At 38.2% G+C, this 16,967-nt stretch overlaps 1 protein-coding gene across 9 annotated transcripts in view; it reads left to right on the top strand.

Moving 5' to 3' along the window:
* Nucleotides 1-16,750, top strand: part of MLLT10 (MLLT10 histone lysine methyltransferase DOT1L cofactor) — a 250,100-nt gene extending 233,350 nt beyond the window's left edge. For all 9 annotated transcript variants that reach the window (XM_080650474.1, XM_080650472.1, XM_080650473.1 and 6 more), the window contains 7 exons: nt 2,670-2,824; nt 5,424-5,612; nt 6,016-6,104; nt 6,241-6,602; nt 7,685-7,781; nt 11,659-11,868; nt 14,987-16,750. In XM_080650474.1, coding sequence (XP_080506600.1) covers nt 2,670-2,824; nt 5,424-5,612; nt 6,016-6,104; nt 6,241-6,602; nt 7,685-7,781; nt 11,659-11,868; nt 14,987-15,031 — 1,147 coding nt within the window. In that variant the 3' untranslated portion in view covers nt 15,032-16,750. The remainder of the gene's footprint in view (nt 1-2,669; nt 2,825-5,423; nt 5,613-6,015; nt 6,105-6,240; nt 6,603-7,684; nt 7,782-11,658; nt 11,869-14,986) is intronic.
* The last annotated feature ends 217 nt before the right edge of the window (nt 16,751-16,967 follow it).

Raw genomic sequence — 16,967 nt, 5'->3', positions numbered from 1 at the left:
CTTTTAGCATTTCTTGCAGTACTAGTTTGGTGGTAATAAACTCCTTTAGCCTTTTTTTGTCTGTGAAGCTCTTTATTCACCTTCAATTTTGAATGATAGCCTTGCTGGATAGAGTAGTCTTAGATTTAGTTCCTTGTTCTTCATTACTTTGTATACTTCGTGCCACAACCTTCCTGGCGTGACGTGTTTCTGTTGAGAAGTCTGCTGACATTCTAATGGGAGCTCCCTTGTAGGTAACTTGCTTTCTCTTGCAGCCTTTAAGATTCTTTCTATGTCTTTAACATTTTCCATTTTAATTATGATATGTCTTTTTTTTTTAACATATTTTTACTGATTTCAGAGAGGAAGGGAGAAGGAGGGAGAGAGAGAGAGAGATAGAAACATCAATGATGAGAGAGAATCGTTGACCGGATGCCTCCTGCACACCCCTCACTGGGGTTCTAGCCCACAACCCATGTATGTGCCCTTCACCAGAATCGAAACTGGGACCCTTCAGTCCACAGGTCAACGCTCTATCCACTGAGCCAGACTGGCCAGGGCATAATTATGATATATCTTGGTGTGGGTCTTTTTGTGTTCATTTTGATTGGAGCTGTCTGTGGAATTGTGTGACTTTTTCCTTAACCAGGTTAGGGAAGTTTTTTGTCATTATTTGTTTAAACAGGTTCTCTATTCCTTGCTTAGATTTTTCTTCTTCCTCTCCTGTGATGCAGATGTTGTCACATTTCATGGTGTCCCAAAGCTCCCTTAATCCTATATAATTCTGGAGTGAACTAAAAGTAGTGTTGTTTTTCCTAACTGCAGAAAATTAAATATTCTTTTTTTTTTAATATTTTATTGATTTTAGAGAGGAAGGGAGAGGAAGAGAGAGATAGAAACATCAATGATGAGAGAGAATCATTGATCGGCTGCCTCCTACACGCCCCCTACTGGGGATCGAGCCCGCAACCCAGGCAGGTGCCCTTGGCCGGAATCGAACCTGGGACCCTTCAGTCTGCAGGCCCACGCTCTATCCATTGAGCCAAACCAGCCAGGCCAAATATTCTTTTTTTTGAAACTAGGTATATGAACTACACGGTAACAACATCTGACTAATCCCTAATTTTATACTGTGTTTACTTCTATATTGTTGTATTCTTTTCAAAGACAAAAGCTAATGGCTTTTGCTCATATGTAGAGGAAGCATTTCTGTGTTCTCCTTTTAAAACTTAAAATCCCATACAAGCTACCCAGAAATTATTTAAGATCTTTCAGTGCTGTTTTGTTTCGTGTCATTATTTTTCATTAGCTAAATGGGATTTAACACAATAAATGGTACAAAAATATTTTTATCATATATCTTCAACTTTATATTATACCTTAAAGATCAACCTGAAATGTAATAACCTAAATTATCCTGGCATAATAATCTATTTGGAGTGTGATAGCCAAATGTATGTAGCACATGGTATTTTCATATGGAATAAAAAGCCTCATTTGTTTAACTTCTTATTTAAAGATATTTTTCTAGAGAAACATTTTAAGGCAGTGGCAAAACAACAGTAGGTTGTTAGAAGACTTGCCTTGTAGCCCAAACTCTGTCATTTATCAGCTTAGAGTCTTTGGACAAGACACTCAAGCCCCTTTTGTTTCCTCAGATAGAAATAGAGCCAGTAATCCAGGCTTTGACTTCTTACTAGGTTGTTGAGAAAATCATATGAGATGATTATGTGGAAACACTTTGGACACTCTAAAACCTTTTATTAATGTGTTACGTTAATATGGAAGCTGGGTACTAGAAATAGCCACATTTACTAATTTGAAACAAAAAAAGTGGGTGATTGAGAACATTGCATATTCATCTCAATATAAGTAACTAGGGGCCCAGTGCACAAGTAGGGTCCCTAGGCCTGGCTGGCGATAGGGCCCTCCGGCTGCCGGCCAGGGCCTTTCTTCATTCTGCGCCACCCCCTGGTGGTCAGCTCATGTTATAGTGAGCAATTGAACTCCCCATCGAACTCCCGAGGGACACTTTGCATATTAGCCTTTTATATAGAGAGATACTTGTTTTGGAAGTGTTAAGTCATCTGAAGTGCAGATATGACAAAACAGCACTGAAAGATCTTAAATAATTTCACATTTTAGAAACTTTTGTAAAATAAAAATTGCTTTGGTCTTGATAATGTTCCTTAATACTGAAAATACTTACAAGTAAGTATTTTAGATTTAGAACAAAAGGCTTAAAATTATTAAAAATATCTGTTTACTAATATTTGATTGAGCTTTTGTTGTAAATTAAAATACATTCTACATTAAAAAATACATTCTACGTTATTATAATTCTGATATTTTGCATATTAAAGCAGAATGGTGGAACTCTTTTCTGGCTAGTTAGGTTAAAATCTTACAAACCTATATCAAGTTCTTGTATAGCCTGTTTCAGATATTATTGTCAGTGTATTTGTATTTTCTAGTGGTTTTTAATTATCAAGTATGGCCAGCTAGTCCTTTGGTTTTGCAATTTGAGGAGGAAGAATGATAATAACTAAATTTTAGTAGATTATGGGTTGATAGGCTGCTTGGTGTTAGAAAACTTGTACAGGAAAAGGGTCAGTATAAGGTGAGAAATGTGAATGCGCTCTCCTTTGAAGGGTTCTGCTGTTTAACTTGAGAATTAATGTTTTCAACAGATCCCCTGTAAGCAGCTTACAGATTCGCTATGATCCACCAGGCAACAGCAGTTTGGAAAATCTGCCTCCAGTAGCAGCCAGCATAGAACAGCTTTTGGAGAGGCAGTGGAGTGAAGGACAACAATTTTTATTAGAACAGGGTACTCCTAGTGACAGTAAGTATTCTTTTCTTGTCTTTAAAGAAAGATGAATAGATGGATGGGTGGATGAAACAACAGGGAGGTGGATAGGTGCAGAAGTCATGCTTCATCAAGAATAGCAATGAAATGATGATATATGTTTTATATTAAAAGGTAAGAAAAATGTAATATAGTGGCTTATTGGAACAAATTCTACAGTTTTACTGCTTGATCTTATATCCTGTCTTTACATACTTTAGCAGATCATGGGTAACTTTCTTAAATGTCAGTGTGCTTTAGTCTCCCATTTGTAGAATGGGAGTAATAATGTACCTATATCATAGTTTGGAGGATTAAATGACATAAAAAATGTAAGGAACATTGCCTGACTCATAGAAAGCTCTAATCTATTCACTGGTTATTGTTACTGTTTATAATTATTATAATATGGATACATTATTTCTCATTGTATCTTGTTCTGATCAATTTTTAACTTTTACTAAAATACACGAGTTATATTTTTCTCTTAGCTTAATTTTAAATAAAAGTTGCTCATCTCAGGAGAATTTATTGTAAACAGTGCATATAGTCAAGTATGTCAACTATCTTGATTTAATAATTTGTATGAGAAAGAATAATAATTACCAAATTATATATGTAAATGATACATATAATTTTATATACTACATATCATTTACTTTTTAAATTATATAATATATGTTATATATACATATTTAGTATCTTTACAATTTTAAGTATTGACAGGGAGACCATGGGTAAAAAAATGCCAAACTGCAAAGTTACAGTACTTAGGTAGTGGTTAGCTAGAAAAGTGGCCTACTGTTAAGGATATATTTGGGGGCAGGATAAGGAATATAAGTGGGTTTTATATTTTGGGATATAAACTTTTGCTGCTTTATTTTATTAAAACAATAGAAGCCCAGTACACGAAATTCGTGCATGGGTGGGTTCCCTAGGCCTGGCCGGCAATAAGGGCCGATCAGGTTCCCCGCCTCCCCACCTCCTCCTTCCCTCGCCACCTGCATCTGCCACCACCCACCCCTAGTTCCCTGGCCCAGCCCGGGGCCCGGCCCCAATCAGGTGATTGGGACCTGCTGGCTGGGGAAGGGACAGGAGGAGTGACCCAGGAGGTTGGCCGCTGGCCCCAAGGAGGGAGTCGGCCCTCAGCCCCCCTGGGAAAGGGGCCATGTCCGCTGCCACCCACCCCTGGCTCCCCATCCCAGCACAGGGGCCTGCTGGCCGGGGGGAGGGACCGGGAGGTTGGCTGGCAGGCCCCATGGGCAATTGGGGCCTGTAGGCTGGGTGCAGCTCCTGTGTTGTGCGCCTGCCCCCTGGTGGTCAGTGCACGTCATAACGACCAGTCGTTACAGTCATTCCGTCGTAATGGTTGCTTAGGCTTTTATATATATAGAATAGATTTTGCTTATTGTTAGTAGACAAGTGCCATAAATTGTATTTTTTTAAAAATATATATTTTGTTGATTTTTTTACAGAGAGGAAGGGAGAGGGATAGAGAGTTAGAAACATCGATGAGAGAGAAACATCGATCAGCTGCCTCCTGCACACCCCCCACTGGGGTTGTGCCCACAACCAGGGTACATGCCCTTGACCGGAATCAAACCTGGGACCCTTGAGTCCGCAGGCTGACGCTCTATCCACTGAGCCAAACCGGTTAGGGCATAAATTGTATTTTTATGAATGGTGCCCTGACAGAAAAAACATGCTTATTGTAAGGAAATTCATGCTGGGATAATCCTTTAAATGATAGCTGTAGGACAGGTTTTGCTTAGTCTTATTGCATCTCATTTGGGTGCACTAAGAGTTTCTTTTGGGATCTTGAAGAGGAGGGATAAAAGTTAAATCCTTGAGAAATGACCATATGTGTTTGTACCAGTAGAAGTGTATCTTTTTAACGCCCTGAGGGCATGTTAAGCAAATACAACTTTTTAAGGCATAGAACTTTTAATATGTCTGTCACTGTGGCATAACAGTAGCACTCTGTTGTCATTCTGGAGGTCAGAGTTGTTTTTTTTTTGAGGTGATGAGGCAGGACAGAAACTGAGCCTGTTTACAGATGATGAGCCTTCTCTGGGAGTGGGGGCTGCAGTGCACACACACACACTGCCCCCTGCTGGGAGATGTGTGCATTAGCATTCTGAGCAGTTGGGCTTGGGGGTTCCTCACCTGTCTGGTAGCATACTTAAGCAGCATACAAAAGCATATGGTGGTTATTGTGTTGTTGAAGGATATTGTTATGATTCTTTCTCACTTTATGCTATTAATGTAAAATTATCTAAAACGGCACTTAGATTTTTAATTAGGTTTTTATTTTAATGAAAATAAAATGTTTTTGTCTTTTTTTTTTTTTTTTTTTTTTTTTGAGAAGGAAATTACCTGCACCAGGTGGGTGCTTTTTTGGTTATGCTTATATATGTACAAATATATTATGGTATATTTATAACTACATGTAAATTTAGGAATAAAACCTAATCATTTAGAAATGCTTTACAGAATTCCTATTTTTCTATTTCAACTTATTGACACTTAAGTCCTTAAAGTACTTAGCCTTGTGTGTGAACTTGTCTTTGTTAAAAACTATCCAAATGTTTGCTAGTTTTAGGAATGCTGAAATCATTACACCAACTTCAAGTTGAAAATCGAAGATTAGAGGAACAAATTAAAAACTTAACTGCCAAAAAGGAACGCCTTCAGTTATTGAATGCACAGCTCTCAGTGCCTTTTCCAGCAATAACAACAAATCCTAGTCCATCTCATCAAATTCATGCATTTTCAGCACAGAATGGTATGAAAATATTTATCGTGTATCTATGGAAAGTAGGCTAGACTTTTAATACATTTTAAATAAGTGAATAATAACTTACATGAAGATGTAGAAAAGGAATGATAGGTTATTTCAAAGAGCATAAAGAATTCTGTTAAGTGATGAACTTGTTCCAACTTTACCACATAATTTAATGATAAATTTTATTTAAATGTATAATGATTTTTATTGATTTAAAGCCATGATATTCAATAGAGATAAATACTTTTATTATTATTATCTAAACTGGTCTTAGGAAGAGAAAAACTTCATTTTTATGTGTTTTTAATGTGGGCTTCAGGATAAACTTTTAGATAAGCCTTTAATCTTATACGTGATGTAATTTAACAGGGAAAATAGGTTATTTTTTCTTTTCTTTTTCTAGCTCCTACTACTGATTCCTTGAACAGCAGTAAGAGCCCTCATCTAGGAAACAGCTTTTTACCTGAGAATTCTCTTCCTGTATTAAATCAGGTAATTTTGGTATGGTTAGTTTAATTTGTGTATTTTACTTACAAACAATAGTATATCACATTAAATGGTTTTAAATTATTTTAAACAGTTATTCTGTGTTCCTTACAATTTAAATTTCTGTTTTTTCTTCCGTAAGGACTTAACCTCCAGTGGACAAAGCACCAGCAGCTCATCAGCTCTTTCTACTCCACCTCCTGCTGGGCAGAGTCCCGCTCAGCAGGGCTCAAGCGTTAGTGGAGTTCAGCAGGTCAATGGTGTGACGGTGGGGGCGCTGGCTAGTGGAATGCAGACTGTAACATCCACCATTCCTGCAGTTCCTGGAGTGGGTGGGATAATTGGAGCTTTGCCAGGTAACCAACTGGCAATTAATGGCATTGTAGGAGCTTTAAATGGGGTTATTCAGACTCCTGTCACAATATCCCAGAACCCTACCCCCCTCACCCATACAACTGTACCACCTAATGCAACTCATCCAATGACAGCTACACTGACTAACAGGTGAGAAACTTAAATATATTTTAGGTTTTTCAGTGCAACCTAATACCATGTTGTCCATGTTTTAGATTGGGATTTTTATGTGCTCCTTGTAGATGTACTTTAAAAAATTAAAGTCCACCAAACTTTTAAACTAAGTATATTATACTGAGAGCCATTTATTTTTTAAACTTAACTAACTCTGAATAAAGCAAAATTAAACCACTTTAGTAACAAAACATTAAATATATTCTGTGCTGAAAATTTCAGTCTTGATCTGTGATGTATATTTTAAATACTAATTTTTCTTATCCCTGTGTATGTTGCCTTCATGTATCATAAATTCTGAAGAAAAGAAATATTGTAATGAAGATCACATAAGAATATTGGTTTCTTAAAATTGAGCTATGTAATTTCCTTAGTTTTATAATAAAAAATCTTTGCTATAGGATGAAGGTTTAAATATTTATCTTGAATATCTAGGGAGTGAGACTCTGTTTCATTGTACTAGAATTTTATGTGAATGTTTGTTCAGAATAAGGAGACTAAGATCATGTTATTGAACATACTTTTGAGGAATAAATCACTTTAAATGGATTTTCAGTGGGTACTAGTAAACTTCTTTATGGCTCTCTTCATTGGTGCTTAATTTTACTGATCATTGGGACCATTTAAAAAAGTTAGGTCAAATCACTCAGTAATATGTTTGGATTATTTCTTGTTTTAAATATGTGTTAGTGGGGGTTAAATGATTCTTGAATAATTAAGAATAAATTATTACATGTGCATGTTATAAACACATGTAAATTTCTATTCCATAAAATAACTTAGTGCCTGCTTGGTTTACAATAAAAAAGGAAAACAAAACATTTCTCGACAATGTGAATTCTTATTTACTTATTTATCTATATGCATGCTTACACGTGTGTGCACACACATATGCACACAGAAATAAATTTGTACATCATTGTTTCCAAAAAGTGTTATAATTAAAAACTTGACTTAACTTATGAAACCTCAAATCAAAGAGTGGTCTTTCATTTTACATTTTAAAAAAACACATTAAAGGTATATAGTAGAAAGTAAGAATTTTAATCTTTTTTCAGTGCCTCAGGACTAGGATTACTTTCTGACCAGCAAAGACAAATATTTCTTCATCAACAGCAATTTCAGCAGTTGTTAAATTCTCAACAGCTCACGCCAGTAAGTGCTTCCTTTTGATAATATTTGATTTTTATTAGGAGAAAGTGATCTAAGTTATAATAGATACTCATTGTGCCTTATTGATTATATATTTTGTGAAATAACATTAGGGGTTGCATAATATAAAAATAGTTTGTCTTGTCATTTGGTATTATCTGCAGTACCTGTAGTGACATTATATTAATTCATTTACAAATATTAGAACATGTGCTATGGTACTCTGGTAGATTCTGGGATAGAGTGGTGAGGAAGATTTTGTATTTTCATGGAGCTTCATTCTGATAGGAGAGATGGACAGTAAATACATACTTCTTGGTAGTGATAAATATTGAGAAGAAAAACAAAACAGGATAAGGGAATAGAGAACAGTGGCATGAGTGCCATTTTTATAGGATGGTCCAGCTTTTTTGTGTAGGTGACTTTTGAGCACAGATCTGAATACAAGTTGAAGAAGCATGACTTTCTGACATGGGAATAGACAAGAAAGCACACTCCAGGTAGAGGGAATAGCAGTTGTAAAAGACCTCAGCTGTGTAAGTGTTTATGTTTTCAAGACTAGAAAAAAGGCTGGCATGACTTCAGGATGAGAGAGGCTCATGCAGAGGAAAGAAGGTTAGATAGGTGGTTTTGGTCCAGAGTTCATAGACTGTCTTGTTTGGCTGTCTGTGGCAAGAAATTTAGATTTATCTTAGGTGTGATGGAAAGCCATTGGTGATTTTTTTTTAACTTTCTTTATGGATATTTTCAAGTGTACCAATAGAGAGTATAATATACTAATCACCTAGCTTTAATAATTATCCAAATTTTTTTAAAGTTTTTTTAAGAGTTTTTTTTTATATATTCTTACTTTTTCTTTCAGGATTATTTAAAATAATTAATTAGAGGGTGAATAGTGACATAATAATCACATTTTTAAAAGATGAGATGAGTTTAGCTGCTGCATTATGGAAAATTGTGTGTATTAGGAGAGGAGGTGGTGGCAAGAATAGAAACAGGAGCAGTCTAAGTAGATGTTGGTTTCTTAAAATAGTGTGATAAATGTGGCAGAAAACTGTCTGAAATTTTGTTATTAATCCTCACCTAAGGATATTTTCTCCATTCCTTTTTAGAGAGAATGGAAAGGAGTGGGGGGTGGGGAGAGGGAAAGAAACAGTGATGTGAGAGAGACACATTAATTGGCTGCCTCATGTTTCCGAAATGGGGCAGGATCGAACCTGCAACCCAGGTATGTGCCCTTGACCAGGAATCAAACCCATGACCCTGTGGTGTGCAGGCCAATGCTCTAACCATTGGAAAACACCAGCCAGGGCTGGAATTGTATATTTTGAAGTTAGAACCAACAAATCTTGTTTGTTGGACATTCAAGAAAAAGAAGAGTCCTAAACAGTTGGATGTTGACTTTTACTGAGATTTGGATGACCAGAAAGAACAGGTTTTGGTGAGAAAACAGGAGTCTGATGTGAACATACTGAATTTAAGATGTCTGTTCAGATGTCTGTTTAGATGAGTTGTGATTATCTTGTTTTCCTACCTAACTGGGCCTCCTTTCCTAGGTCCTTCTCTCCTCCTCTGCCCCTTACTGTGTTTCAGAATTCAGTGATCTCCAGTCACGTAGCTTTAAATATCTTTCGTAGGTACTTGCTTCTCTAGCCCTGGCCTCTCTGGAATTTCAAACATCTTTACCCAACTGCTTACTTGATCTCTCCACTTGGCTATCTTGCTAGACATTTCAAGCACATGTCCAAAACTGACATGGTAATCTTTCATCACACACCTGCTCCACACAGTTTCCCTTCCTCAGCTGATGGCAAGTCCATTCTTCCTGGTGCTTCAGCTAAAAACCTTACAGTCATCCTTCACTCCTCTTCCTCTAATGTCTCAAATTGATTCCATCAAGAAATCCTAAATCAGGTTGTATCACTCCTCTGCTCAAAACCTTCCACTGGCTTCCCATTTCACTGAGTAAAAGCCTTACTGCTTGCTGTATTCTCTTTCCTCCTCCTTGCTCCCTCCACTCCAGCACCCCTGGTCTTGCTATCTTCTTTGATCATACTGGATGTTCTGTGGCGTAGCCCCTTAGCACTGGCTGTTCCATCTGCCTGGACGCCTCCTCCCCATATGCACTCAGAGAATTCCCTGACCAATCCATTTCATATGACCCCCACCCCTGCCATACTTTCTCTCACACACTTCTCTTTCTCCTGACATTTATTTTTATTTTTTGTTTTGTTAATCCTCACCTGGAGATATTTTTTCCATTGATTTTTAGGGAGTGGAAGGGAGGGGAGAGACAGAGAGAGAGAAACATTAAGGTGAGAGAGAAACATTGATTGGTTGCGTCCTGCACTTGACTTGACTGGGGCCAGGGATTGAGTCTGCGACTGAGGTTCATACCCTTGACTGGAATCAAAATCGTGACCTTTCAGTCTGTGGGCCGACACTCTAACCACTGAGTCAAATAGACTAGGCTAATTTTTTTTTTAATTGATTGACCTTTAGAGAGAGAGGGAGAGAGAGAGATCAAGATCAAATGGTTGCCTCAGACCAGAACCTGCAACCCAGCTCTGTGCCCTTCACTGGGAATCGAATCTGAGATCTTTAAGGGCTAGTGTCTGTAGGTTGATGCTCTAAACACTGAGCAACACCAGCCAGGGCTCCCCTGACCTTTAGCAATAATCATATTCTAACATTTTTGTTGGTCTCTCCCTCTTCCCCCCAGGCTGGACTATATATAAGGACAGGGGTTCCCCCCACCCCCACATGTCTCAAGCACAAAATACATATCTCAAAACATTGCCTGGCATGTAGTAATCACTCAAGAAATGAATTATATGCTTGCTATAAAGAATAGTCTCATTTACATCAAAAAAGCGCCCTTTCTGTCGGCATGAATGAGAACTGTAAATTTATTTTAAGTTCCCTGAATTAGAGGAAGGATTTGACCCACATAGTGCATTCTAAAGTCAAATACAGATCACTTGTGTGTTCTGTAAGTTGCTGTTCTTGATTTTCATGGATAACCTAATTTTAGAATAGTGGTCTCCTGTATTTGTTTGCCCTTACTGAAAATAAGCCATTCACTGATGTTATTGACATTTTATATTAGACTAGAGGCCCAGTGCCCAAAATTCGTGCACTCAGGGGATGATCCCCAGCCTGGCCTGTGCCCTCTCACAGTGCGGTAGCCCCGCGATCGGGCTCCCCAAAGAGGTAGGCCCCGCCCACCCATCCGGGGCTCCTCGATGGATTGCCCCAAAGAGGTAGGCCGGAGCTGCAGGTCCCGCCCCCATTGTCGCCACACAGAGCCACCCGGAACCGCCTCTGCGTCGCGCACGCAGCATCAAGTTTCTGCCCACCTGCGCACACCTGCTTTGCACGCAGCCTCCTGGTGATGGATTGTTATGGCATGAGGGTGTGAGGGCATCATGGCATGAGGCTTTTATTAGTATAGACAGTTACTATCTAGTGCAGTGTATTTTTCCAGATGAGATGTAGTTTTCTTTCTTAGTATTATGAATGTAACTTACATTTAAATATTAAAGAAGAAAATAGCACTGGCTGGTTTGGTTCAGTGGATAGAGCATCGGCCTACGAACTGAAGAGTCACGAGTTCAATTCCAGACAAGGGCATGTACCTTGGTTGCAGGCTTGAACCCTGGTCCTGGTTGAGCACATGCGGAGGCAACCAATCAATAAGTCTCACGTTCATATTTCTGTCTCTCCCACTCTCTTCCACTCTCTCTAAAAATCAGTGGAAAAGTATCCTCGGATGATAAAAAATAAATAAAAATAAAGAAGAAAATAGAAAAAGCAGACTTTACTGACTACTGAATTCTGTGACAGGGAACTCATCTTCTCTCACATGTTTTTACCCAAGGAGCAACATCAGGCCCTTCTGTATCAGTTAATGCAACAGCATCACCACCAGCAACATCACCAACCTGAAATACAGCAGCTACAGATCTCTGGACCAACACAAATACCGATAAACAACCTACTTGCAGGTACCCAGGCACCACCACTTCACCCAGCTACCACCAACCCATTTCTCACCATCCATGGCGATAATGCAAGTCAGAAAGGAACAGTAAGTATCTTTGTATTATTATATCTAGTGTAATAAAAAGAATTTTGTTGATTAATCAGAAGAATTTTATTGATTAATTAGAGATTATTCTCTCTGACCTCTCCCATTTTAAAAAATACATTATTCTCCTGGTAATTTCTTCTTAAGTACCTGCTATATGTTAGACATCTTTTTTTAAAATTTTTATTTTTATTTATTTCAGAGAGGAAGGGAGGAGAGAGATAGAAACATCAGTTATGAGAGAGAATCATTGATAGGCTGCCTCCTGCATGCCCCCTACTGGAGATCAAGCCCGCAACCCTGGCATGTGCCCTTGACTAGAATCAAACCCGGGACCCTTCAATCCGCAGGCTGATGCTTTATCCATTGAGCCAAACCAGCTAGGGCTAGACATCTTTTTTTTTTAATCTTTATTGTTCAGATTATTACAATTGTTCCTCTTTTTTCCCCCCATAGCTCCCCTCCACCCGGTTCCCACCCCACCCCATGCCCTTACCCCCCGCCCCACTGTCCTCATCCATAGGTGTACGATTTTTGTCCAATCTCTTCCCGCACCCCCCACACGCCTTTCCCCCCGAGAATTGTCAGTCCACTCCCTTTCTATGCCCCTGATTCTATTATATTCACCAGTTTATTCTGTTCATCAGATTTTTAATTCACTTGAGTTTTAGATTCACTTGTTAATAGATATGTATTTGTTGTTCATAATTTTTATCTTTACCTTTTTTTTTCTTCTTCCTCTTCTTAAAGAATACCTTTCAGCATTTCATATAATACTGGGGTTTGGCGGTGATGAACTAATTCCTTTAGCTTTTTCTTATCTGACCTTCAATTCTGAATGATAGCTTTGCTGGGTAGAGTAATCTTGGTTATAGGTTCTTGCTATTCATCACTTTGAATATTTCTTGCCACTCCCGTCTGGCCTGCATAGTTTCTGTTGAGAAATCAGCTGACAGTCGTATGGGTGCTCCCTTGTAGGTAAGTAACTGTTTTTCTCTTGCTGCTTTTAATATTCTCTCTTTGTCTTTTGCTCTTGGCATTTTAATTATGATGTGTCTTGGTGTGGTCCTCTTTGGATTCCTTTTGTTTGGGGTTCTGTGCGCTTCCTGGACTTGTAAGTCTGTTTCTTTCACCAGGTGGGTGAAGTTTTCTGTCATTATTTCTTCAAATAGGTTTTCAGTATCTCGCTCTCTCTCTTCTGACACCCCCATAATTCGAATGTTGGTACGCTTGAAGTTGTCCCAGAGGCTCCTTACACTACTTTCATATTTTTGGATTCTTTTTTCTTTTTGCTTTTCCAGTTGGGTATTTTTTACTTCTTTATATTTCAAATCTTTGACTTGATTCTTGCAATCCTCTAGTCTGCTGTTGGATCTCTGTATATTATTTTTTATTTCAGTCAGTGTATGCTTAATTTCTAGTTGGTCCTTTTTCATATCCTCGAGGGTCTGGCTAAATTTATCGGCCTTTTCTAGAAAATTCTTGAAAAACCTTATAACTGTGGTTTTGAACTCTATATCCAGTCGTTTGCTTTCCTCCATTTTTTTCATTTGTGATCTGTTTCTTTGTCTCCACATTTTGGCTGCTTCCCTGAGTTGATAGAGTGGCTTTGTGTGCTAGGTTTCTTATAGGGCCCAGTGGCTCAGCCTCCCCAGTTACCTGAGGTGGACATCCTTGGTGCACCCCTTTGTGGGCTTGTGTGCACAGTCTTGTTGTAGTTAAGCCTTGATTGTTGTTGGTATCACTGGGAGGAATTGACCTCCTGGCCAATTGGCTGTGAGGATCAGCTATGTCTACGCTTGGAGAACTTCTGTGCTGGAGACACTCTTATGAGACAAGACTTGCAAAAGCCTCTGTGCTCAGGTTGGATGGGGCGGAGTCTCGGGGTGGAGCAGATAGCAATGGCTTCCCGTCAGCCCTGCCCTAAGAAGCCCCTGGGTCTCAGTGTCCCGCAGTAATCGCTGCAAGCAACTCTGAGAGAAGCTGCCCTCGAGTTCCGCCCACTGCCAGACAGTCCAGTTTCTCCCCGAATGAGTCTGGGTCCCCAGAGTCTTGCCCGGAACTGGAGTTCCGAGCCTTCGGGAGCTTTTGTCTCCCTCCCACTTGAGAAAGCCAGCCGCACACTCAGTTGCCAGCCCTCTCCGCATGCGCGTCTCAGTACCTCTGCCTTCCGCAGCTCCTCTGAGTCTCAGTGTGCTTTTCTCTTTCCTTCTAGTTGTAGAATTTCCACTCAGCCAGCCTTCCTGTGGTTCTGGATGATGTCTGTTTTGTCTTTTAGTTGTAGTTTTGAAATTGTTGTGCGAGGCAGCAGTTTAGGTGTTTACCTATGCTGCCATCTTGGTTTTTCCCCGACATCTTTTTTTTATTAGTTGTCACCTGAGGATATTTTTCCCATTGCTTTTTAGAGTGAGTGGAAGGGAGGGAGAGATGGGGAAGAGAGGAGGAGAGAGAGAGAAACATCAATGTGAGAGAAACACATTGACTGATTGCCTCCCACATGCACCCTACCAGGGTTCTGAGAGTGAACACACAACCCAGGTACATGCCCTTAACTGGGAATTGAACCTGCAACTCTTCGGTGTGCTGGCTGACACTCTAAATACTGAGTCACACTGACCCGGCCAGATACAGTAGTATGCAGGATTTCAGTCTTTAAAATAATAATGAGCTGTAATCCCATTTTTATTAATTTAATAAAAGTATACTCAATGAAATTAAAGATCAAAGGATAAAAAGCACATGTCACATCAGAACCCATGACTATTAGTCCATAAAAATTTCATTTTCCATAATACCATGTTACTATTTCTGTGGAAAAGTCAACTTCAGGGGATGCTTTCTACATTCATTCCTTGTGAGTACTGTTCCTGCAGTGGGCATTTCTGTCTTCGTTTATCACTGAATTTCATGTTTATAAAACAACTGATAATGTTTACTAGTAAATGTATGTCTTTATATTATGCTAAAAAATAACCATGTTGACTTATAGAAAAAAAATGAATAACCGTATACACCACATTTTACCTCACTTATGATTTTAATTTAGAGGATATTACCTCAAATGTGGGCCAAAAATTGATTTAGCTAATGCATCTGATTTTGTTTGTTTTCACTACAGAGACTTAGTGATAAATCCGGGCCTGTTGCTCAAGAGAAAAGTTGACAGTTGAGAAACGGCTAGAAATTGCCTGTCCTGCTGTCCTAGCACTTCATTGGCTGCTATTGCAGTCCTCTTTCTACACCTATGAAGAAACGCAACAAGAAACTAACCGCACAACAAAGGACTAATTGCCACAAGGACATTCTTTTAAGGCTTTGATTAATTTTCTTGTTGCTTTGTTGCACTGAAATGGAATTCCCATGTCCCCCACCCCTCACTCAGATTTTTTGAACTTTGAAAGAAAATTTAGTAACTAACTTTCGTCAGTGAAATAATTTACATGCAATGAGTTTATCAACCTAAGAGAAATATAATATAGTTGGTACACAACTAATTTTGTTACAAATTGGAGAGATGAACAGCAAAACTAAAGACCTGCTTCATTTGTAAACTATTGTATCTTGTACAAGTTGTATCTTGTACAATGAAGCTTGTCTGGGTAACAAGTATATTTTGTTTGGATTACAGTGTGCTTGCTCTTTGAGTCAAAACAAATTTCAAGGAACTGTCCAATTTCTTCTGGAGTTTTATTGGTTATTGCAAATAAATAGATCATAAACAGGGACTTGGTAATCTTTGTTATAAAAATTTCCTTTCTAATGGGATTTGGCCAATTTTGGTAATCAAGTTAGGAGGGTAATGTCTGCTTATGCTAAAGGTAATTTTCTTTTGCTAAATGCTTTTTCTTTAGTGTTAAGACCTACTCATATTTCAACGAAGCTTTGAGTTAAGTGAGTTCTAAGGCTGCTGGGGGAACAAGATCAATTCAAAGTGAAAGATTTCTTTCAGAAAGAGGGGCCACTCTGGAAACTGATGGTAGGGTTTGGCCTGAATCAAGTGCCTGTTAGTACCTCCATGGTGTTGAAATGGCTCTAACCAGCTGAGCTTGCACTATACTACACTATAGTCAGTGTTGCACCAGCAGCCTTCCCCATGGTTCTGCCTTTATTAAAAACTTTCTATGCCACCGTAGATAGCTCAGGCAAAACTATTACCTGGGTATTTATCCACTAATGAGTCACAAGGAAAATGAGTGGATTTGGTAAGAATTTTTGTTTTTTAATTTAAAAACTTCCCATTTCTGATACTGATTTCAAACAAAATAAGACAAGCAACCCACTGCTACAGTTCCTGAAACAGGTGAAGTCTGTATGACAGACCTACTTTGGGTAGCCACACTCCTGGTGTGACAGGATGGCTGTTATAAATTAAACAATTGGGGACATAATCATTGAACTGTTCTTAAATGTGTGAGTTATTAGTGGAAAAGACCCAGCTCTAATTAGACCTCCACTGTGTACTTAGCTGGAAGAACATGTTAATTCTGCAATATGTCTCTTGGTTAAACATTGCACAGTTCTTACCTCATTTCTGTAAATAAGGTTTTGTGAATCTGTTTTGTATTGTGAAAAATTCATAAGATAACATTGATATTTTGATTTGTAATATTTCTAATTAGTAGATTTAATTGAAAAGTAAAATTAATTTATTTTTATATGTTCAGGGGAATTTTAAAGAAAGTCAAATCTTTTGTAGATAATTTAAAACATCAGTGTGGTTTATTTTACTTATTTAACCCACTGATTGTTATTCTGTAACAATTTGTATAAATGGCAACTTTTGAATGTGTTGTTATTTTACCTAGATGTAAAATTCCACATGTATTAAAGGAAATGTACAAAGTTTTTGTTAATAAAATTTAATAATGTTTATAACTCTGCCATTTTTCTAGTTTTATTGAGCTATAATTGACATATGGCACTGTATACGTTTAAGGTGTACAGTATAATAATTTGACTTATATATATATTCAGATGATTACCACAATAAGTTTAGTTGTCATCTCATAAAGATGCACAAAAAAAGAGAATAAAATTTTTTTTTCCTGTGACGGGAGCTCCTAGGATTTACTCTCTTAATAACTTTTAAATATACCATA

The sequence above is a fragment of the Plecotus auritus genome, assembly GCF_963455305.1.
Source record: "Plecotus auritus genome assembly, chromosome: 1".
Lineage (NCBI taxonomy): Eukaryota > Metazoa > Chordata > Mammalia > Chiroptera > Vespertilionidae > Plecotus > Plecotus auritus.
Note: the sequence above shows the minus strand (reverse complement) of the source record. Positions and strands in the feature narration are given on the sequence as shown.